This window comes from Rhinichthys klamathensis, unplaced genomic scaffold (genome assembly GCF_029890125.1).
Source record: "Rhinichthys klamathensis goyatoka isolate OS25496 unplaced genomic scaffold, OSU_Roscu_1.1 h1tg000115l_1, whole genome shotgun sequence".
Classification (NCBI taxonomy): Eukaryota; Metazoa; Chordata; class Actinopteri; order Cypriniformes; family Leuciscidae; genus Rhinichthys; species Rhinichthys klamathensis.
Window position 1 is genome coordinate 973,121 of NW_026606652.1, and position 24,888 is coordinate 998,008.

Genomic DNA, 24,888 nt, shown 5'->3' on the forward strand with positions numbered 1-24,888 from the left:
ATTTTAAAATAGATTACAATATTCCTGTTTTTCTTTCCCCAAACTTTTAAATGACAGTGTGTGTGTGTGTGTATATATAAATAAATGGCATTTATGCCTTTAATGGGGCCTCATTTAGTTTCAGGTTCATCCTGTATTTACCCCAAAAGTAGTCTTTTATAATTGCTTTTTTGTTATTGTGAAAAAGTACCTTTTTCTGTGATCGCAGGTGTTATTTTTAATTAGTGCATGACAATAAAAAATGAGCCTCTTTAAAAAACAAAGACTTCCATTTCAGTCGCTTTACTAACAATAAAAACATTTTATTATGAACTGTACATAAACAATGTGCTGAATATGCACATTTCTGTTGTGTGACAAGCCAAAATGTACAAAGAAATATTTGTCACCTGAAGCATAGAAAATACTTAAGAAGCCAAATTTAGAAAAATTAAAACACAAAAATAAAAAGTGAAGCAAAAGAAGCTGTTCTCATCAACCATGGGATGTCGCGTCTCATGGCAACAGTAGTTTCATTTCCTGGACAACCAGCTGCTTGTGGAGATAATGTTAGTGGATACTTGAAAAGCCAGGTAGGGAAAATGTACAATTAAAAACAAACAAATATCTTTAAAATTTCAAAAAGAAATGGTGCTAGCTGCTTTTCATACAAAAATCATTTTGCAAATTTATAAATAGTTTTCTTCTATGGTGTTACAGATTTAAGGAAGGTGGAGCGGTTTGATGCCAAGATCACGAACGCCTGTCTCTCGAGTCCCTCTTGTGTTTCTCATAATCAGAGTCCCGCCTGTGTTTGTCTCTGTCCCGGTAATGGCTGCTGTGGTGCCGTTCTCTCGGTCTCTCGTACCTGTCCTCTTTTGAGTGGCGCTCTTTATGACTGTGACTTCTGTCCCTGTGTTTTTCCCGATCCCTGTCGTAGTGCTTGCTTTTGTGATGGTGTTTGTCATAGTGGTCTCTATCTTTATTGTCCTTCCTGTTGGTCTCTTCGGAGCGTCTGGACGGCTTGTCGCCCAGGTCGCTGTAAGACTTCTCCGAACTCTTCTCGTCTTTGCTGAGGGGCGAAGAGGTCGGCAAGCTGGACTCGTATGTCAAAGAAGGTGCAGGGATAGTTTGGGGAGGGACTGTTTGAGACCACGGTGGAGCCAGTGTGCGAGGATCGCTTTGAGGGAACATTTGGGGAGGCGGCGGACCAGGAGGAAATGGGAAAGGTGGAGGACCCTGTGGTTGAAGGGGTAAGTAAGGTGCAGGATTGGCTGGAGGAGGGTAATATTGGGGATCAGGTGGACCGGCGTGGTACGAATGAAAAATGGGTGGACTGTAAATTTTAGGGTTAAAAGAAGGGGTCCTAGACTGCTTGAGACCTTCGTTCTTCCCAATGGATGAGATTGTGGTGATGGCTTGGATGTCCTCTATGGCTTTGCACTCTTCAGAGGGTTGCGCAGATGGTTGCTGAGTAACTTTCTGCTGAAACTTTTCTGAATTGCTTTCCGATTGTTGCGGTTTTAACTCAGTAAGTTCAGCTGATGAAGAAACTCTCTTTAAAATACCAGAAGGAGATATCTTCAAAGTCTTGGTGGGACTTGATACGACTTCGTTTTTGGAAACCGAGCAAGAGCCATCAGTAACGGAGTCTTTCGATACATCCGATGAAGTGGTTTCGCTTGATTCTTGAGTAGCTGGTGCAGCTGTGCTGCTAGACTCTGTCTCCTCTTTGGGTTTAGCAGTTGCGAGAGAGGAAAGGAAACTCTCTGTTGAAACATCTGCAGGTTTGTCACTCAGAGAAAGTACGACTTTACTCTCTTTCTTTTCTGAGCTGGACTCCAGACTCGAGCTGGGTGGCACCTGTTCAGTTTTAACAGCTTTGGGGTCTTTTTTCTTGATAACGAAGCGGTCAAGTCGAGAAGCACTGGCTATAGGTTTAGGTTGGGTTGCTGCATGATTTTCACTGCCGACTGTTGAAGTCTTGCACACTGGTGTTGTAGAGTCACTCTTCAATTTGTCGCTTGAGGCTGATGCCGTGTTTCCAGGCAACTTTAGCACACCGGGAAGGAAGCGCAAAGAAACATTCTCTTCTGTCTCCATATCCAATATCGGTTCTTCGTCGACAGACTTAATTAAGTCTGCAGTGTCTTTTTTCCGTGTGCTCCCAGAACCGCTGTTAAAACTTCGCTCCACATCTTGAGCCACAGAAGCTTTCTGTGGGTAGTCGACCTGAGATTTGCTTTCTACCAAGAAACTTGGAGCCTCACTGACATCATTTGGCAGTATTACTCCGAAGTCCCTTTTCAGTCTCTGGCGGATGACCAATCCAAGAAGAAGATTTGGACGATTAGCCTCCAGTCCTACAATGTGGAGCATCACGATTAATTTAAAAAAATTTGTTGCAAAAATCATACCAATCCTACAATTGAATCTGCAAATAAAGTCTTACCTGGACCATCAAACGGAACAATCTGGTGGGGAATTTTTTCCGTGGAGCCGAGAGGAATAAGATACATGTCTTTAACTTGTTTGCGGTTGTTGGCAACAACGCCGTATCTTCTACGGCTGCTAAAATAGGCGTACAACAAAGTGTACGAGATCTCATCTTCTTCTGTGTCGGGGGTGAAGCGAATAACACAAATTTCCTGGGGAATAAACATTTAAAAGTCACAAAAAGCTTGTTCAAATGGTCAAATAAGAGATCATGACAAGTCAAAGGATAAATAATTCCCACCTTTGTCCCAGAAGCACGGATTTTCTCAACATAGTCCCAGACTATTTGAGGGGAAATCCGTCCACCAACTTGGATGTTGTCCGGCAAATCCTGCAGACACAATTTGATATGCTTCTAACACAACAGTTCAAATGTGCGACTGACATATATAGGATGAATTTCAAATGTCACTTACCTGTGTTAGGGGGTCCAGTATTCCAGAGACAGGATAAACTTTTGTTAGAAACCTCGCCACAGCTGGCATATCAACAAAGCCCCCCCACAGTCTCTCCAAGCTGCTGAGAAAAGTAGCTGTATCTTCTTTGCTACTCAGACCATCTGACCTATTAAAGTAAATAAATCAAAAAGAAAATTTCATAAATATCCTTTGAAGTCTTGTTTTGGGTTTGCTTAAGTCACCTGCTTAATCAGAAATCTTACCTGGATTCAGGCAAAAAATTGAGGAGACCTTCCTCCATGGCTCTTAAAGACAGATCGTCCATTAGTGCTGATGTAGGTGTAGTTGTGGAGTGCTGAGATTCATCTGTCGCATTAGACTGCCTCCTCACAACTGTTGTAGCCACTTTTACCACCTTAGTAGCGGCTTCCTCTGTAGGTGGAGCCATGCGACCTTCACAGAAACACAGTAACAGTTCATTGTACCATTAAAACATTCTACAACTTAAAAATACTAATAACTGCTCGTTCTTTGCAACTTTGAGGTAAGAAGTTTATTTTTAACAATGTTTAACTACTTAGACACAAACACTTGTTCATTTTACATGCAGAGTCTTAATTGTTTATTAACAGGCAAAGGAGTGGTTCCGTAATAGACTTAAGGCCCCGATATACTCACGGTGAAGTTGCTTTGGGGTAAAACGGCATTCGAAATAAGTGAGCAGCGATATACTGTTAACGAACATCTGACACCACCCACATTGTTGAGAGCGAAGGTTAGATTGAAATGTAAATATGTGCTGCGCGCTTTCCTCTCAATAACAAAATAAACCCACAACAAAATTGAGAAAACAGCAAGCATTTTTTAATAAAAGCATCTGATCATAGTAACGTAGATATGTTTGCAAGAGCTCTGCAATTCGGCACTCTAGTAAAGTCGCGTCACATTTATTTATATAGCACTTTTATACAATAGATTGCTTAAAATCAAGCAGCTTTACTGTATTAAACATGAAAAACATTGTCAGTGTCTCGTTTCATCAGAAGTACAACTTAACTTTCTACTATAAAGCAGCTCACGGACGTCTGATCGCACCGGACTTGTGAGGAGAAGTGAAGCGGAAAAGATTCCACATAAAAAAGTAGGTGGAGCCTCAGTGCACACCAACCTATTACTTAATATCACTTAACAGCCGGAGCAAACTTTTCCGGAAAGTTTACTTTGGCAAGCTGTTTCGTACTCCCAAAACGAAGTTCATATTGGCCTGCTTTTGTTCAAAATGACGTCACATCAGTTCATTCTTCGATTTCACTTGAAGTACATCAGGGCCTTTAATTTATCAGACTTTAGGATTACTTTTGTTAGAAAAGCTTTTTTGCACAAAAAAAATAAATCCTAAGGGGATATTTTTTATTTTAGTATGTAGCCCATTTAACTCTCCACAAGAAAAACTTTTCAGAAGCTGAATTTTATTTTAACGGTTTTACCTGTGCAGATTTTGCAGTTGAGGTCAAATAGATGAGACTTGTGCAAGTAGGTGGTATCTATAGATTTCTTGGGACTGTCAGCTTTAGTCTCAGGGGGGTTTTCTTCAGGCACTTCCGCAGTTTTCGGCACAGGCTCTGGCTGAAGATGCAGTAGGGAAAACATTTTTTAAATAATTTTCTTTTTCCTTGTTGGAAAAGCTGCTAAGAATGGAGAATAAATCTCACCTCTGCCTCTATGGCCTCTGGTGCTTTGGCAGGCTCCTGATTCTCAATTTCAATTTCCCCTTTGTGGGTGATTTTAGTAATGGGGCGTCTCTCTACTTCTCTCTGTTCTTTCTCAATCATTTCAATTGTCTGCCAACAGAAAGACCAAAAGTTTAACCATCAATATAAATCAACATAAAAATCTGACTATTAAATTACTTTTCTGATGAACAAATATGTCCTGCTGAAAATACTCTGCATAGTTCACATCACTTAGTAGGTTAAATACTTTGCAAATGCCATTTTATGTTGTCTACCAAAAAATAAACTGAGATATTTAAGGAAATGCAACAGAGCTATAAAGTTTTACTAACATGTCGATTCTCTCTTTGTCTCCAAGCAGCCAGTTCCTTAGAGGCCAGCTCTTCTGCAGTCATACGCACCAAATCAGAAGGGGAAACTTCCCCCTTGAGTACTCGCTTGAATAACACCTGCAAAATAAGTTTTTTTTTTTTTCATTAACACAGCATTAGATTTGGCTAGAAATGCGTGCTTTCCCTATACATACTTTAATTGAAAAGCTTGCACAGAAAATTCTTACATTATTTTTTGTATCTTTCAGGTTGAAAGTCAAACTTCTGTATTTGTTTTTGTATTTGCTGTCAACACCCTGAAAGAGAGCAAAAAGCTCCTTCTCTGTCCTTCTGGCCAACTCAGCAGGCTTTTCCGATGAAACCTTCAAATCAGACTCCTTCAGTCTATTAGACGAGAGATGAGAGGATAAACGCTGAACAACTTAACATTACACACGTAATATAAACAAGAGGTAGACAGTTCTAAGGAAAAGCTATTGACTGGCTTTACTGGCAATCTACCAAAAATCACATTCACACACCGTTTCAAGAGAATCTCCTCCAGAGAGTCCCGAACACTTCGTCTGATATGTCCAGTGGACGGTTTCTTTGAGCTAACGTGGGATATTTTAACTTTCTTCGACTCATGCTTCACATTTGGTCCTGCAAAAAATTCAACTCAAAATTATTAAAAAGAAATTAATGATAATGTATTAAATAACTGATGAAAATAATCATACCCTTTGGTGTGGAATCTTCTGAGGGTCGTCTTTCTCCTACCTCCTACATAAAACAAAAAGGGTTTTTTTGGGGGTTTTTTAAATACTGCAATATAGTACAATGACATTTAAGCAAGACAAGCTCAAGTGGCCATATCAGTAGTTGTTGCAAATTTGTATGTGAGTGTGTAACACACCAGTCTATGTGCACACACTGTTCACCTACAATGAGTGAAAGCTACCTAACCCCTTTACACCCATGTGTAAAAAAATTGAGAGAGTCAAATATATACAAACCCTTTTAAAGAAAGCTGGTGGATACCACACAAATCAAAAGCTAAATCAGAAAGGGCAGAACAAAATATGACTTTGTAAATCTGCCACAAGCAACCATCAAATAATTAAATTATCATGTTTTTTTTTCCCACTAGATTGATATAGAACATATCAGATTCTGTTTCTTCCAATTAAGTTTTTGTGCCAGAGTTTCCATTAGAACAAACTCAATTCCTTTCAATTCCTCATTTGAGGCAATGACACGCTACTGCTAATTTGAAGACAATTTCAAGCACAAACTTACTTAGGGTGTTTTCACACCTAGTTCGTTTGAACCCTCCAAACGCTCTCGGAGCGGTTCAGCATGTATATGTGAACAAATCAAGTGATCTCAGACACCCCTAAAGGGACCAAAAAGCGAACCGTTCTCAGACCACCTCAGGGGGTGGTCTGAGTACAGTTCGTTTGTGGTTCAATTTCTTTGTGATATGTGAACGCGATGAGGTCCCGGTTCACTTTGCGTTTCCTTTCAACAGATGTATTGCTTTTAGAAATATCGTACTATCGTGCTACAGTGTATTCTATGCAGTTCTTGCACTTCCGTCCCAACATACTGTGCAACACTAAATAATACATTCACTTCACATTAACGCAGCGGTAGAGTTACGATCACGTGACACTGCAGTTATTCGCAGTCATGAACGTGGATAATTTGCATGCGTAAATAAATGCATAACATAACCATAGACAGTAAAAGAAATGGACACAGCGACCCCATAAACTTCAACGGAAAAGTGAAGTCACTTAGAAGCACTCACTTCCTGATTGCCAAGCGCACTGCGCAGGCTCAAACTGAGCTTGACGACGTAGATGTGACGTGAGTAACCTGTCTCACAGTTGTACGTCTTCTAGTAGCTGTGCCAAGAGGAATCTGAATCATTCCCTTCCGAATCTTGCAGAGCCGGAGATCGTGACTATTAGCTATCCATGAGAAAGCAGCAAGAGCAACTTTATGACTCTCTATGGGCTTCTCCCTTGACTTTATGCCTCCACGTCCCCCCGATTGCGCGCAAGCTTCTACTTCTGTCTATACGTTAATTTCTCTACTGTGCGACAGAGAGTCGCGTGTTATGACGCAATCGTTAGCCTATTTTTATAAAAAACTGCTTCTACGGGGCCATAACTTAAGATACAAGGTAATGGAGCCTTTTATACATTGTCGTGTTTCTTTAGAAATAAACAATGGACAAATGGAGTCTTTAAACGCCTCAGATGTAAAGTTATTCGCTGTCAAAGTGACGCCAAAATGAATGGGAGTCAATGGAATGCTAACAGCAGGTGAAGGCTTGTTAGCCAATGGTGGCCCCCAGGCAGACTTCAGTTTCCGGGTGGTGGATTACCCCCTTGAACATAACATTGCATAACATTTCATTATCGTACTGTTCTGAGCACGTACACACGAAGCGCATACTCTAGAAGCGCGTGAGTACTGAGCTAAGTTATACTTTCTTGTCTTATTGGGCTTAAACTGTCAAATACACACAAAAAAATACATAAACACAGTCGGTTCTGTCTAAAGTGAAAGTTGACAGTTGGGATATAATCGGATGCATGTCTTTATCTGTGCTGCGTGAGCTCTTAAAGTGGCAGCAACCAAATAATACACATGCTGCCGCTAGTCCTTAAAGGGTTAGTTCACCCAAAAATGAAAATTCTGTCAGTAATTACTCACCCTCATGTTGTTCCAACCTCGTAGGACTTTTGAACGCATCTTCGGAACACAAATTACGATTTTTTGATGAAATCTGAGAGCTCTCTCACTCCTTAAAGATCATTTGATGGGAAATTGTGAAAGGTAAGCCATTCATTTTGCGGCATTGGTAAGGCACTTTTACGTTTTCTCACGATTCGGACATCCAGGAAATGCACACTTTAGCACCATTTTAAACACTACATTGAGACCCATCTGCGTCATCTTCTCATTTCTCGCGCATGCGTCGTGGCGCTCTCGTGAACTCACGTCAAGAAGAAAATGAATAGTTGAATAAAGTCGTTATTTTTGGGGGGGTTTGCGCACAAAAAGTATTTCCGTTGCTTGATAAACTTATGGTTGAGCCACTGTAGTCACTTGGCCTATTTTAACGATGTCTTTGCTAACTTTTTTTTTTTTTAAGAAAAAAAATCCCTCACTGATCTTCACTGAAAAACTTAAATAAGAATCAATGTAGCCTATAATTTTTTACAGTGAAGTCTATGAAGCATTTTATTTTTTACACGTGTTTATTCAATTTCGTATTTGAATGGTGCTGTTATATACACCTACTGTGGCTGAAAAAATAAAGCACTGTTTATTTCATTTGTATAGTATGTTTTGTATTTGTAATGTGCAGCTTTGTTCTTATTTTTAATAACAAAGATAAAATAATGAAATAAAGATTTTTATCTACGCCCACTATAGCCTACATGGTCTGTCTTTCATTTTTCTGTTATATTTTGTTACCTTGCAAGGCCAGGTTTTTAAATAGGGACATAAGTGTAGCTGTACTGCTCAGTCACTTGCAAAATAGTAAAAACAACATGAAAAAATCGTGATATATGTTTTGCCATATCACCCACCCCTAAAAGAGGGTATAACCCAAGAACAGTATTACAATGCCACATAAAAGTAAAAAAAGTAGGCTACATGAGCACCCGTGACAATGCGTTGAGGTGGGGAGTCCGCTGAAATGGATTCATGTCCCTTCTACGATAACCTGGATGAAATTTTGGGTGCAAGCGCTCGGGCTTGTCTAACAGATGTTGTCGAAGGTGGAAGTGTCCACATGCAAATTGCACAGAAAGCTGGTATCTGAGTTCTTTTGAGGTTGTTGTGTGAACAAGAAAGGGTCTGAGATCACAACAAAGAAAAGGATCAAAAAAGGAACCGGGTTCTCTTTTGAGTCCACTATATTGTGAACACCAAAAGGGCTGCGGTCACTTTCGGCTGGTTCACTAAGTGAACTGGGTTTGGTTCTTTTAAAACTAACTATATGTGAAAACACCCTTATTAATATGTGTCCTGATTAAAAGGAAGAGTAATTATCCATTAATGTCTATACTTTCATGCATGTTTGTTACACAAGGCTCTAGAAGTAAAAAAAAAAAAAAAGATAATTAAAGCTACTTACTTCATAACTACTTCCTACAACTCTTTGATTTTTATGATGACAAATGGTACAGGATGACGTGTTTGCTTACTTTTCGGAAGGGTCGTATTCCACCTGCGGTGACCGACTGCTGGGGTCTTTGTTTTTGTTTAGCAGATAACTTGTCGTCTGACTGCTCTGTGGCCTGGGCACCGGTTTTCCCATCCTCTTCAGCACAGCACTTCAAGCAAACATACTCCTGGTCCTCCTTTTCCATCTGCTGAACTTTAGCCAGATCCAGACCCACACAATCCCCGTGAAACCAGTCCTCGCAGCGGCCGCAGCCCACCATGAACCTATTCAAACAAACAGACAACAGCAGTGTTTATGAAACTCACAGGTCTGTCTGCAGCTCATCAATTTGAGCAAATACATACAGATCTTAAATGAGTAGTTCACTTTCAAATAAAAATGTCCTGATAATTTACTCACCCGTCATCCAAGATGTCCATGTCTTTCTTCAGTCGAAAAGAAATTAAGTTTGAGGAAAACAAGGATTTTTCTCCAAATAATGGACTTCAATGGCAACCAACGGTTTGAAGGTTCAAATGTCAGTCTCAATGCAGCTTCAAAGGCTCGACGATCTCAGCCGAGAAATAAGGGTCTTATCTAGCAAAACGATCTGATATATTCTAAAAAAAAATAAAAAAATTATATACTTCAACCACAAATGCCCGTCTTGTACTATCTCTGAGATGCACCACGCATTACGTTGGAAAGGTCAGTGTCACCGACCCAGTGTTTACAAGTTTGGAGTAGGAGTACCCTTCAAAGTTATTGTATGTTGAATGACACATATTTAAATGTATTTATGCAAGTTTGTTTAAAATGGTCCTTACGTGTGCATATCCTGGAAGTTTAACGATGTCACGCGTGACCTTTCCAACGTGATGACGTAATGCGTGGCACATCTCAGAGATGGTACAAGACGGGCATTTGTGGTTGAAAAGTACATAATTTTATTTATTTTTGATCTCAACTGGGATCGGGTCGAGCCTTTGAAGCTGCATTGAGACTGACATTTGGACCTTCAAACCGTTGGTTGCCATTGCAGTCCATTATATGGAGAAAATCCTGGAATGTTTTCCCTCAAAAACCTTCATTTCTTTTTGACTGAAGAAAGAAAGATATGGACATCTTGGATGACATGGGGGTGAGTAAATTATCAGGAATTTTTTATTTCAAATGTGAACTAATCCTTTAAAGGTAGGGTAGGTCGTTTTTGGTCTAAAAAACTTTTTCCCAAATTTGTTTAAACTTTCTATATATATCAATGCATAATTAAAATGTAAGTACTCTGATAAAAAGAGTATAAAAATCGAGTGACTCTAGACCATTTAATCTGCACTAAACACAGCTCATTATTTCCTTCCGGGACGAAACAAAGGATTGGCTTAGGCGACTGTCACTCTCTCGCAACCATGGCAACACCCCCGCTGCTACATGCGCTGCCCACATGCGCGCACTCGTTTGACTCGAGGAGGGTAAGAGACTAGTAAGAGACACAATTACATGCTAAACACGGCGTATATGTTATGAATCTTACACGAAATTCACCTTCATCACAGTGTAACTGATTGTAATGGGAAAACGTGCATCAATGCAACCTGTTTTTAGCTTTGCTTTATGTTACTAGCTCGTTAACGAATCAAACTCAATATATTTTAAACTTTACCAGTATCGATATGCTAGCTTGATAGTGAGTACTAACAGCCATGTTAGTTGTTTATATTCATAATGATAAAGTTAGGTATTTTATTACATGTGAGTCTGACATGATGTCACTACATGCACTGCTCCTCTCCGCTCGGCGCTGGTAAGCGCGTCCTCCAGCTGTGAGCTGTCGGCATCGCGCGTTCATGTGTTTTGGGGGCGTGGTTTTGGAAGGAGCCCAGAATGGAGGGGGTGGAAGTGAATGGAGATAAGTAGCTGTGTTTATTACAGCCCTGAGAGGACTACAGACACTCGATTTTTATACTCTCTTTTCCAGAGTACTTACATTTTAATTATGCATTGATATATATAGAAAGTTTAAACAAATTTGGCAAAAAGTAAAAAAAAAAATCCTACCTACAATACCTTTAAGTGGGGCTTTTTCCTAAAAACCAATTTATCATTTAAATTTCAGAGGCATGCATTGATATTAAAATTCTTTGATACTTCTGTCGATACTTGTTATTTTCTGATATTAAAACTCTATAATTGTCTAAATATATCCATCCATCATCTTCCACTTATTCTGGACCGGGTCACAGGGGGCAGCAGAAAGCAGAGAAGCCAGACTTCTCTCTCCCTAGACACTTCCTCCAGCTGTTCCGGGGGAATACCGAGGCGTTCCCAGGCCAGCCGGGAGACATAATCCCTCCCCGGGAAGGCATCCAAGAGGCATCTGGAACAAATGCCCGAGCCACCTCAGCTGGCTCCTCTCGGTGTGGAGGAGCAGCGGCTCTACTCTGAGTTCCTCCCGAGTAGTGTTGTTTTTGGCGGCCTGTTTTAATTTTAGTTTTAGTCTAGTCTTTGTGTCAAGCTGTCATTTTAGTTTTTATTAGTTTTAGTCACATTCATACTCTTTTTAGTCTCGTCTAGTTTTAGTCGACGAAAACTGATGACATTTTAGTCTAGTTTTAGTCGACGAAAGACAGTCTAGTTTTAGTCAATGAAAATTGTATTTTAGTCTCTTTTTAGTATTCTATTTAACCCAGTCAATATAGTAGCCTATAAGTACCTATAGTATAGACTAAACCAAAATGTTCTTTTAGCCAAACCCATTTCAAACAATCTTATCTTCTGTTATCTTATTATATTATTGTTACCTTATAGACTCAAGAATACATCCATTCCAGACACGGAAAATGCTCTGATTTGAATTTACAACATATTTATTTTACCAACCAAACATGTTAGAAGTAGCCTACACACATGATGAAATGAAAATTTTTCCTAATGTCATTTCTTCTTTTTCTCCCAAAGACGAATCCCTTTCTCTGTGTCAGACTTAACTTTGTTTGTTGTCGTTTATGCTTATGCCTGTTTCACACATACTCCGAATTTTTTTTCCCGCACCCATGTAGAGCCTATGGTTAGAGCGCTCACACGCACGCGGATGCGGTCCGTCAATGCGCTCCAGGAGCGTTGCGTGCGTAACAGCAGAGCAGAGATCTACAGAGTAGCTACCTCAACAACGCGACATAATGGATGTAGGCTAAAAATATTGATTTGAAATAAAAAATAGAGAATAAATGTTGTGATTGTGGTACAGCCGTAGATCAGTTGCGCACTGCAAACGGAGCACATGTGAAAGCAAAATAGCTCGTGCTGCTCCTGCATACACACCGCAACACGCACCGCATACGCACTACACACGGAGTATGTGTGAAACAGCCGTAACTCACGCAGCTGGATCTTCTAAATAATGCCACGAGTGGGGCTTGAGGATGTGAAGTCGCCTGCGTCTGCGCAGTGCGATCTGATGCAGCCCCTGAAGTGACACAGGAAACAGAAATGCTGCATAATAATAATGCAAGTAAACGAGACGAAATAACGTTAAATAACATTTCGTCTCGTCTCGTTTTGGTCAACGAAAATGAAGAGACATTTTAGCATACTTTTTATTTTGTAAACCACATTTAGTCTCGTTTTTATTCGTCAACGATATTGCATTATACATTTAGTTATAGTCATCGTCACATGACCAGCATTTACGTTGCGTCTCGTCTCGTTTTCGTCACGTGATAAAGGTTCGTTGACGACGATATTTAGTCATAATTTTCGTTGACGAAAGCAACACTACTCCCGAGTGACCGAGCTCCTCACCCTATCTCTAAGGGAGCGCCCAGCCACCCTGCGGAGAAAGCTCATTTCGGGCCACCTGTATCCGGGATCTTGTCCTTTCGGTCATGTCCATAGGTGAGAGTAGGAACGTAGATTGACCCTTTTCACACTCGGCTGCAAACCATCCCAGTGCACGCTGAAGGTCCTGGTTTGATGAGGCCAACATGACAAAATCATCCACAAAAAGCAGAGACGAAATTGTCTGGTCCCCAAACCGGACACCCTACTGCCCCTGGCTGCGCCTAGAAATTCTGTCTATAAAATTGATGAACAGAACCAGTGACAAAGGGCAGCCCTGCCGGAGTCCAACATGCACCGGGAACAAGTCCGACTTACTGCTGGCAATGCGAACCCAGCTCCTGCTCCGGTCGTACAGGGAGGACCAGACAGCCCTTGGAAGAGGGCCCCGGACCCCATACTCTCAGAGCATCCTCCACAGGACGCCGCGAGGGACACAGTCGAATGCCTTCTCCAAATCCACATGTGGATTGGTTGGGCAAACTCCCATGAACCCTCCAGCACCCTGGAGAGGGTATAGAGCTGGTCCAGTGTTCGACGACCAGGACGAAAACCGCACTGTTCCTCCTGAATCCGAGGTTCAACTATCGGCATAGAATTTCCTGGGGAGGCTGAGAAGTGTGATCCCCCTGTAGTTGGAACACACCCCACGGTCCCCCTTCTTGAAAAGAGGGACCACCACCCCAGTCTGCCAGTCCAGAGGTACTGTCCCCGACCGCCACGCAATGTTGCAAAGGCGTGTCAACAGAGACAGCCCCACAACATCAAGCCTTGGGCTACTCCGGGTGGATTTCATCCACCCCCGGTGCCTTGCCACAGAGGAGCTTCAGAACTACCTCTGTGACTTCAGCTTGGGTGATGGACAAGTCAACCTCCGAGCCCTCGGCCTCTGCATCCTCAATGGAAGACGCGTTTGTGGGATTGAGGAGATCCTCGAAGTATTTATTTCCACCGTCCGACGATATCCCCAGTTGCGGTCAACAGCTGCCCACCTCCACAGTAAACAGTGTTGGTAGGGCACTGCTTCCCCCTCCTGAGGCGCCGGACGGTTTGCCAGAATCTCTTCAAGGCCAGCCGATAGTCCTTCTCCATGGCCTCACCGAACTCCTCCCAGGCCCAATTTTTTGCCTCCACAACCACCCGGGCTGCAGTCCGCTTGGCCTGTTGGTACCCATCAGCTGCCTCAGGAGTCCCACAAGCCAACCAGGCCTGATAGGACTCCTCCTTCAGCTTGACAGCATCCCTTACTTCTGGTGTCCACCACCGGGTTCTAGGATTGCCGCCTCGACAGGCACCGGAGACCTTATGGCCACAGCTCCGAGTGGCCGCGTCGATAACGGAGGTGGAGAACATGGTCCACTCGGACTCAATGTCTCCAGACTCCCTCGGGATCCGGTCGGAGCTCCGCCTTATGCTTGAACATGGTGTTCGTTATGGACAAGCTGTGACTAGCACAGAAGTCCAATAACAGAACACCGCTCGGGTTCAGATCTGGGTACTCTGCACTGCCGTTCTGCCCATAAGCACACACGACAGTGAGAGACTTGCCCCGACCCGAAGGCGCAGGGAAGCGACCCTCTTGTTCACCGGGGTGAACTCCAACACATGACGGCTGAGCCGGGGGGTTATAAGTAAACCCACACCAGCCCGCTGCCGCTCTCACCATGGGCAACTCTAAAGTGGTAGAGAGTCCAGCCTAGGGCTGGGCGATAAAACGATAACGATAATTATCGCGATATTATTTTTCTCGATAAAACGATATCAAGAGTTCGATAAATGTTCGATAATGTGTATGCGCCAAAAGCGGAACGAAACTCATTTGAACCGCACGCGCCTCACGGACTGTTTATCCGCTCGGCTCAAAGTCCAAACGGCAGCGCGCGCGAGCTGACTAGACTAGCAGGCGCGTTTACTCTGATCGTCTCGCTCACTAGATCCAGTGAGAAGCGCTTGAATTTAGTGAAGAACACAAACGTCTCAGTGATTTAAACCAGTTTAAAGGCAGATGAAACAGCTCTGACAAACAGGAGAAACACTGTGTCCAACGATACAGTCAGAATCTGATTTGAAATCCATTTACCATGGATTTACAGTAACGTTGGCCTAGTAATATTAACTGCACCATGAAATGTGGGATATACATATTGAATTGTATGATATTATTAATGTACAGAATGTATTAAATGACTAATGGAATATAATTACAGTATTTAATAATGTATTTAGGCTACCGTTTTTTACAAATACCATAGAAACCATAAAGTAAAATGTTGCCATGCTAGTGAGCTGTTATAGGCTATGCCTGGTATTATCTGTGGTTATCATGATCTAAATGCATGATATTGGATGACCAATGGTTAATTTTAATAAAACTCAAAACAGTCAGAATAATACATTTTACCAAATAAAAATGGGGTCGTTAAATTTTTTTAACAGATGTTACTATTTTTGTTAATGAACATAAATTTAACATAGTAGTATTAGCTTGAGTTAGGATGCAGATTTACTATCAACTCACTGTTAAATATGCGCTTCGAGACAAAAAATGTAATATTAATATTGCAGCCTGCACTGCAAACTGTGCTGAAGATACGTGCCTTGAAACAAGATACAAGACTTGAAACAATATCCCCCATTAGCACATGCAGAAACTAAGAAATACATTTTTCTATTCAGATATTTATTTTGTTAAGGAACAATGACAAATGTTTGAATGTTCTAACGTTACCTCAGAGTAGTTTAAAACCACAATTAACGCTCTGGTTTCTACAACTTTCACTTAGGAGCAAAAATCTGTCTTTAAACTTGAAAGAAATAAAGATTTGACATTTATCGTGATAATTATCGATATCGACTGATATAAAAAAATTATCGTGATAATTTTTTTTGCCCATATCGCCCAGCCCTAGTCCAGCCTCTCTCAAGGAGTGTGGTTCCAGAGCACAAACTGCGCGTGGAGGTGAGCCCGACAATCTCTAGTCGGTACCTCCCGCACAAGCTCAGGCTCTTTCCCCACCAGCGAGGTGACGTTACACCTCCCTAAAGCCTGTTTCCGTGTCCAGAGATCGGGTCGTCGGGGCCCTCGCCTTCGACTGCCGCCTGATCCACTATGCACCGGCCCCTTACGGTTCCTCCTGCAGGTGGTGAGCCCACGGGAGGGCGGCCCCACGTCATTCATCCGGGCGAATGAGGGGAGGCCAGGCCACCAGGCGCTCGCATGAGAGCCCCAACCCCGGGCCTGGCTCCAGGGTGTCTTAATATATGCTACACTAAAATCAATAGTTTTAAAGTGCCCCTATTATGCTTTTTTGAATATTACCTTTCATTCATTGTGTAATATAGCTGTTTGGGAATGTAAAAGGTCTGCAAAGTGCACGACAAATAGTTATTGTAAGTTATTGTCTCCTAAAAGAAAGAACCGATTCTGAATTGCCTGAAATGAGTCGTCAGTAACCTTTGTAGGTTTTCGACGTGTCAAGAAAATGCTGTTTTCAGCGCTGCGAATCCACTTTGCATGCACTTCCAAAGGATGTGGACTTGCGCTGGAACTGATACGGAAAACCCGACACCATCGTTACTGTTTGAATCAAGTGCTGAGGAAGCCTCTGGAGCTGAAATTCAGATATGGTAATGGCCTTTTCATTACCAACACTCGTTGTCACAACAGACTGGGCCATCTGACCAATAAGAGCAGAGTAGCTCTCGGAAAGAAGGGGTTTAGAGAGACTGAATCTTCTAAGCAAACCGTATTCAGACTCTGAAAAATGAGGTGATGTGTATTGATCAAATTAAATAGTTTTTGACCTTGGACGCCTGTAAACCTATTGTAGGAGACTCCCAAACAAAATTATAAACCTTTAAAATAGCATAATAGGGGCACTTTAAATGCTGCAACTGAGTTTAGGCACCACAACAATATGATGTACAGTATGAAAAATTAATTTTGAGATTATATTTAACAGGGTTATTCATTTAAAAGGATTTTTAAAAATTAACTTTAAATGAGTTTTAGATGATTGCAAAGGTGATCTAAATCCAAAAATAGGAGAAATGAGCAAGCACAATTGAATATTAATAAAACAATAAACAAACAAAAAAAATTATGACCATGAGAATGGATTTAGAAATAAAAGTCGACATACCGGTTGTTGTGAGGTTTCTTACATAATCCACAGTGTTTGCTGGGGTCCCACACAGTCTCGCTTTCAGGAGGAGGTTCGCCCTCGACTTCCTTCTTCACCACTGGGGCATTATCAGGGATAAACAGCTGCGGCTCCTCTATCGAGATACTCCTAGAGTTTCTGCTCTTGTGTCTATGCTGGATCTTTTCTGCCTTCTTGATCTTGACCTTCTCCTGCTCCTCATCCCCTTGGCTGTTTGTCACAGGCGGGTTTGTTATGTTTACCGAAGTGGGAGTATTTTGTGGCTTTTTCGGAGGGTGAGGAGACAGCACTGACTTGACACCAGGGCCAGAAACAGACGATGGTTTACGACTGATGGTCGGGGACACCGGGACAGACGGGCTTGCGGTTTGATGCACAGGATGTCCATCCTGAATCTTTTGTATTTTTGAGGCTGATTTAGGAGCAAGTGGCCCTCCTGGGCGTTTCAAGCCCACCATACCAGGCTTACCCTTGTGATTTTCTGGTCGGCTCGTATGTATTTTTTTGTCTCTGGGATGTCTGGACACTTTCTGTAAGAGCCCTGGCCTGGTGAGATGAGACGGCTTGTTTTTGGCAGCAGACAGAGCCTGTTTGTGTTTCAGAAGCTTTTTGACTGCAGGTGCCGCTGTGCCGTTCTTGTTCCCCTTTTTGTGCTCGCTTGGCTTTTGGGTCTTGATTTGGTCATTGATTTTGCCGTCTCTTGGTGTGGCATTGTTCATATTGGGCTTGAGCGACAAGATGCTATTAGTGTCTTGTACTTCATTAGGGTTCACATACGGCCCAAAATCCATAGGCATGTCATCGCTAGTGGGCTGACCAACGCTCACTTCCCCAACAACCTCTTGTGTGGAATTATCAAGTTCTTGTGCACCTTCATCTTGATTTTGTCCCAAATCCAATGTGAGGCCATCAGCAGTGATGGTGTCCTCTTGGAAGCCCAAAGACTGAAGGTCGCTCGTGCTAAATGATCCAAACGCATGCGACGGTCCAGGAAGCAGTTCAATTTTATAGCCCCCTACAGTAACAGTTAATCGCCGTAACACAACAACTGGATTCATCGAGGAGTCAACCTCATGGATTCCAAAACGACGGCTGAGCAGAGCTTCCCTTTTTGCAGCAAGGCTTTTATCTCCATCCGAGTTTCCGCTGCATGTTGACTCTTGTTCGTTACTCTCAGTTGCTTTTGGTACAGGACCTGGGCGCCTGCCTCTGACTCGACCGCGGCTCGCTGAAAGAGAAAAATGGTTTCAATACACTCGTAGCAGCAAAACAGAACAGATGAGCTGTCAAACAGACAGCAAATAGGCAAAAATATTGGTTCCAGGAAAACCCAATAAATTATATCCCAATGCAGCAGAAACTTAAACCATATCAAAATATGCCAAAAGAAGAGTGCCAAAATTTCCAGTTATAAATATTTTTAATTAATAACATTTGTCTTTTTGGGGGGGCAGACAGTCACTTGCAGCATTATATACAGTGAAATGCCACCTGTCAGAAAAATGTGCAATATTTATTCTACATGTATCGCCACATAGAGGTCTTCTACTGGTCAAGTAAAACTTGCTAAAAGACAGAGGAACTTTAGAAGAGTCCCTTATAGAAGACTATGGGCTGGTTTCACAGACATGGCTTAGATTAAGCCAGGATTAAGTCTAAATTCAGTTAGGACATTTAAGTAGCTTTTATTAAATATGTCCTAGTAGAAAAAAAAATCTAGTGTGTATCTTGAGACAAAACAATGGCACTGACATATTTTATGAAATGTCAGTGAAAGTTGCTTTCAGTTAAAACAGCTCAAACATGCATTTTACTTTGGGATTAGGCTTAAACCTTGTCTGTGAAACTGGAGGTGTGAGTGCCATTTAAAACGGTTTTCATTTTAAAATGTACATAAAAATTATATATAAATAAAATCATTAGTTGACATTTTAATGTTTATTTATTTTATTGTTAGGATGAAAAAATAAATCGCTAAATAATTTAGAATGCAACTTTTAAAAAAGCTTTTGCTAATTACTTTATTTACTAATAGAGTAAAAAATGTATGGATAGTTGCATAAGCTTGCAAACTGATTCAGCAGATTCAAAACAATCCAAATAAATTCACCCAGTTGTGTCCCTGTTTTCCCCTTATGTTATGTGCACCTGTTTGTCGTCTCTGTAGATGACTTGCATGTCTCCTGCCCCGTGAGAAGCTGGACTGACTGTGTTCTCCATCAGATGGACTCTGACTAACACCTGCTGTTGTCATGTCATGATCTGCAAAACGCACGGTCGAAGTTAATTGCAAACTCTTTTTTTTTTGTTTTACTACAGACTTCAAAAGCAACTACTGTACCTGCTGAGCTTCCAAGCTTAAAATTGACATCTTCATTTTCTAGAAGATGAAACTGGGCACTAGCAGATCCAAACATTGGATCTTTGTCACTGAGCATGTTCTTCAGTGAATCTTCGGGGTGACCGTGACCCGTTTCAAACTCATCACTTGCTTCACATTCCAGGTTCTGTCCGAGCAGCAAGGAATCATCCAATTGGTCACTGGGAACCAGATGATTGAATGAACCACCAACTATATCCATGAATGCCTGCACTGTACGGTTTGCTCTGGAAGAGACAAGAATTATAATTGTATCTTTATCACTGCATGATCTTCTAAGATGTACTATTTTGACAAATAAGTTGGATTATTAACATGCTACATATAGTTCTCTAACTACTTTTGACAAAAAAAAGCCCAGTCCCAGTTTGATTGGCATTCAAGTAAAATCTTAACACAAATGTATTGCAAACCATACCGAGATAGGCCTATAGGGGAGGTCGGGGCTAGTTGTCACTGAGGCTGTATCTCAGTAATTACAAGTCCAAAGTCCAATTGCACAAATGTTTGTTTACTCTAGCAAAGGTTTTATGTTGATTTAAACCTGGTTTCTTACATTAAAATTAGTCAAATTAGAATTAATTCTATATATTTTTTTTATTCTGTCATCCTAACTAAATTCAATATTATATGAAAAATGTGTTTTTAGTGAACTGTATTTTGTTTTCCTAGACAATAATAATGTTCAATATTTGTGGAAATATCTTCAAAAGCTTCTTTTTTTTTTTTTTACCTTTATTAAACCACTTTAAATAACACATATGAATACTATGTAAAAGTTTTTTAACAAAAAATTCTCACAAAAAAAAATAAAGCCAGTAATTTATATATTTTGCTGTAATGTGTCAGTAGAAAAAAATCTGTTTACATTTCAAAACATTCCTTGTGTCATCAATTAAAAAGTAATAATCCAGTGAGATTAAGGAGTCAGACAGTTTGCTCCACACAGTGATCTGATCTCACCATCATCGAGTCCATCTGGGATTACATGAAGAAAAAGAAAAAACTGGCTTGAAGAAACCTACATCCAAAACTACAGAACTGTGAAAAGTTTTAGGCACTTAGAAAAGCTGTGAAAAATTGAGAATGCTTTCAAAAATGATGTCAGGCATAAAACATTTTTTTGTTTGGTTCCGGTTTCCGACCAACCCTGTCAATTTATGTGCGACCCAAATTTATTTTATGAGCTTGGGGAAGAAATAATAAAAAATTAAATAAATACACAAATAAAAAACTTTGAGGCGAACTATAATTTACGTTTTATAGCACGCGATGCAAGATGCCTGTTGTCCTCCAGCAATGCTATTAACAAACGAGGCAGCTAGACGATCGTTCACCGTCTCGTTCGTCAAACTGAACTATAATACATATTATACAAGTCTTTTTTTTTCATTTAGGACACTTTTATTCATATACGCACACATACAAATGCATGCATTCATAGGCACGCACACATACACACACCACATACTGATACGTTAAAGAGTAACCTCCATCCACCTCCCAAGTTTCATTAAAAATCATCCCAAATCCCAATCATGATCCCAATCCCCTCTTCTGCTGTCTACCACAGTGTTATGTTTCTAAGTAGCCTAGTATAATTCCAATGTTTCTTATTTGTACATTTAAATCAATTTCATAACATTATTTTATGCAATTGTAATTTTTCAGTGTAAATGATTTAATTTGATCAGCCCTACCTAGGGTAATAGTATGCTTCATCTTTAATTTTAAATTCCTAAATTAGATCAATAAATTCAATTATTTAGAATTTAGGGTTTTAAATATCAAAGCTGATTGAACACTGATGAGAATATTGTTTCAGAATAAAAAATCCGGACAAGCAACTTTTTTACTCGGACAAGTGAATGACAGATTTGTCACATGAAAAGGCTTAACGTCGAGCCCTGATTAATTTCCTACCTATCCCTTGCTGCCACTAAAAAAAAAAAAAAAAAAAAAAAAAAAAAAAATACCCTACCCATGACCCCAACTGACAACCAACCAGAACCAAACTTTTTATTTTTTATGCCTCATAAATAGATTTTATTTATCAATTAATTTCTGTTAACTAAATCAAATCAATATTTGGTGTGGCCACCCTTTGCGTTTAACAGCTTTTGTCCAGGTACACTTGCACATAGTTTTACAGGTAGGTTTCTTCAAGTGTCTTTGAGACACAGCCACAGTTCTTCTGGATTTAGTCTGTTTGTTTTTTCTGTTTCTTCATGTAATCACAGATGAACTCGTTGATGTTGAGATCAGATCTCTGTGTGGAGCTCCGGCTGTTGTCAGACTCCTTGTGCATACAAAAGTATCGCTGGATTACAACAATTAATGGCAAAAGGAATGTTTGGAAATATAAACTGATATTTCCTACTGACACACTACACCAAAAAGATATAAATAACTGACTTAAAACCATTTAACGTGCCAGTGCCTATTACTTTGCACAGTACTGTATATATACACACGTATAATTCCCCCTTACTTCAGCTGCTTTTAAAAGGTCATTTTAAATGCCACAAAACTCGAATCATCTTTAAAAAAAACAATAATTAAGTAAACAAAGTATGTGCTTATATACAAACTTTATATACAGAAATATTCACTGGAGTAAAAAGTGACAACTAGTCCCGCTCTCCCCTAACGTTACCTGTAACAACAACCACAGAACTGCTTGTCAATAAATAAGAAGAGCAAGCAAATAGATAATGGCAACTGTTAAAGAATAGAATACAAACACTTTGAAACTGCAAGAGTGCCGAATGTTGCCTTTCGAATGAAACCTTTTAAAGTCTTATTCACAGGCATTCGGGGTAGACTGGTAAGGGCCACTGGTGTTTATATTTTGGCTAAAGGTCGGCTCACGTGCACAGACAGCTAGCGCATGCGGCCTTGAACAGCTCGCACATTGTTTGACCCTCTATGAACAGACAAGACAGCTTTAAGAAGCCGCTTCAGCTTGTGCAAAAGATGCTTTCGTCGTTTAGGCAACGCAGGGCTTCAAAAAACCTCACAAAACAAACACACAACCGATTCCGCGAGCACCAGGGGGCCTTTAGCAACCAGCCTTCGTGTATCTCACGCGCTTACGGGTCCGAAATAAAGCCACTTTAATCAACAGCGTGAGTTCGACAATACCCCATAAGAGTGCATATAAAGTTACCGCCACAATCAACGCGGTTTTTGCACAAACTCGCCTCGAGTCTGGAGTTGCGTCGCGTGCACGAAGGCCTCGCGCTTAACGGACGAGGAGCGTGCACGCCCACTCCGCGCGAGATGCAAGATAAAACACTCACCGCGTTTGTCACTGTGATCGAAGAGCCCGCGCATAATTGGAGAAGGAATAGTATTATCGCTTACGGTGTTGGGACGCCATATGGGTTGCTGTTGTCGTTAATGCCACAACCTTTTCCGCTTGAGAACTGCGGTGGGACACAAGTAGTACTTCCTGTTGACCCTCTGAGCCAGCAAACAACTCGTCGTGATGTGCTGGATATGTCGGCAGGGGGCAGTGTGACCTAGCTGTGGGCTTCTTCTTCTTTTGGCGTTTTATGGCGGTTGGCAAACAAACGATAGGTGCTTTCCCGCCACCTACTGGGCTGGAAGGTGGACCATTGATGGAATAGGAAGGACTAAATAAATAAATAAACTTCTAAATCCTATTAAACAGATCTACATTTCTTAAGTAACTCATTAATGCATTATATGTTTTATGATGATTCAAGCCATTATTCAGCAGTGTTTTCCTATACCCATTTCTCTCCATTTTTTCCACCCTTTTATTTTCATAAGCAGTACAATATATTAGTACATGCTCTAAGTTTCTGCTTTAGCTCTAGTCAGTTCCATTCAGATGTGCTTTTTACTCATAGACGTGTATAGATATGCATACGTAGATTCCTCATTAGACCGCCTCATTAGATATTCATACATGGAATAAAATCTAGAAACTTCCTCAAAAATATCTAATCACAAACAAAATCAAAGAAATTTCACTTAAACTCATTTAGAAATATTACCCATGTAATTATTATCTTGTGAACAGATTTAATTGTGATATTGATACATTTTGTGGTCTACATGATGTAACATTTTATCATTTATTTTGGAGCTGTCCTCATTCAGTTTGTTTTTGGTCAGATCTCTGTTCCTTTATTAAGGCTCATATCATGCCCAGCTTTCAACTGTGCTTTAAAAAATGTGTTATTTGTTTTTTTCTCTTATGACAAATCTTATCATTAGGTAATATATTACTTAATTAACCTGCTACTTCTTTTAGTTAAATTTAGTATTAATAAATGTAAATTTGGAGGAAATAAGCCTTTGTTTTTAATTTTAAGATCAGAAATTCAACAATACCTAAACACGTTGGGTTTGAAAAATAAGAAAGCTGCAAAGTGTGTTTCAATCTGTAAGCAACTTCACATTTTTGTTTAAATTTTAAGTTTGTCACTGTTTCTTTATATATTTGTCTCTTTTTTTGTGTGCCCCCCTTGACTGTAGCCTAGTTGTAATTATTTAAAATCAATAAAAATGTATTTTAAAAAAATAGATATTCATCGTAGATATTCATACATACATACAAACGTTGACCTGTGGAGGGCAGTAATACGCTTAGCAGCTTCTATACTCCCGGAATCCTACAAGAAGAAGGCTTTGTTTTTCTTCTTTTTTTTGACAAATATGAAACATTTACAACTATTTATATAACATGACATCCCAAAAACATGGTAACTAAAAATATTGTGTTTACAATACATAAAGAAAAAGAAAAGAAAGAAGAAAACATTATGCAAATATACAATAATATTGATTTAAATAAAAATAAAGAAAATAAACAAATAAATATATATATATTTTTTTAATTCATATAGCCTACTTGTTGAACAATAACAGAAAGGCAGTCATAACTGAGAGATTAACAAACAAAGACTGAGATTGCAATCAAATGTCACATTATCACATTATACACAATAAGTGAGTTAAGACTTCTTTAAAAAAAGAAAGAAAGAAAGAAAGAAAAGAAAAGTAAGGGAGAAGGAGTTTTTTTGTTTGTTTGTTTGTTTGTTTGTTTGTTTGTTTGTTTGTTTGTTTGTTTTTAAACCAAAGTCTTCCAATAAAGAGTACAAATATATTATAAATTCCTCTTTAAAAAACAATAATCATGGAGGAATTTTGAAAAATGTACATTTGTGTATGTAGAATTTCAGTAAAAGCAACAGATTATTTATTACATAAGATACCTTTTTATCCTTAATTAACAAAATAAATCATTGATTATTACTTAAAGAAAGAAGACAGCATATAAAATTTCAAGAAGCTTCAACTTTAACGAATACGACTGTATCTCTAAATTTTCTGTCATCAATACATTGGAGAGACTCAAATGAAAG

At 40.1% G+C, this 24,888-nt stretch overlaps 1 protein-coding gene across 3 annotated transcripts; it reads right to left on the bottom strand.

Annotated features, from left to right (window-relative positions):
• Positions 1-281: 281 nt before the first annotated feature.
• On the bottom strand, positions 282-22,993 carry phf3 (PHD finger protein 3). 3 transcript variants are annotated; one of them, XM_056254894.1, is made up of 16 exons: positions 22,856-22,993; positions 19,451-19,716; positions 19,258-19,371; positions 17,089-18,337; positions 9,150-9,393; positions 5,658-5,700; positions 5,460-5,580; positions 5,166-5,322; positions 4,939-5,055; positions 4,586-4,714; positions 4,361-4,499; positions 3,137-3,326; positions 2,892-3,039; positions 2,717-2,806; positions 2,432-2,627; positions 282-2,342 (listed from the first exon to the last, which is right to left on the bottom strand). In XM_056254894.1, exons 2-16 carry the CDS (start codon positions 19,689-19,691, stop codon positions 733-735), a joined length of 4,788 nt encoding a protein of 1,595 aa, XP_056110869.1. In that variant the 5' UTR covers positions 19,692-19,716; positions 22,856-22,993; the 3' UTR covers positions 282-732. The 3 variants fall into 3 exon arrangements, with proteins under 3 accessions (XP_056110869.1, XP_056110870.1, XP_056110868.1); XM_056254895.1 differs by having other exon boundaries at positions 5,658-5,697; positions 22,792-22,971; XM_056254893.1 differs by having other exon boundaries at positions 22,792-22,971.
• Positions 22,994-24,888: the final 1,895 nt, after the last annotated feature.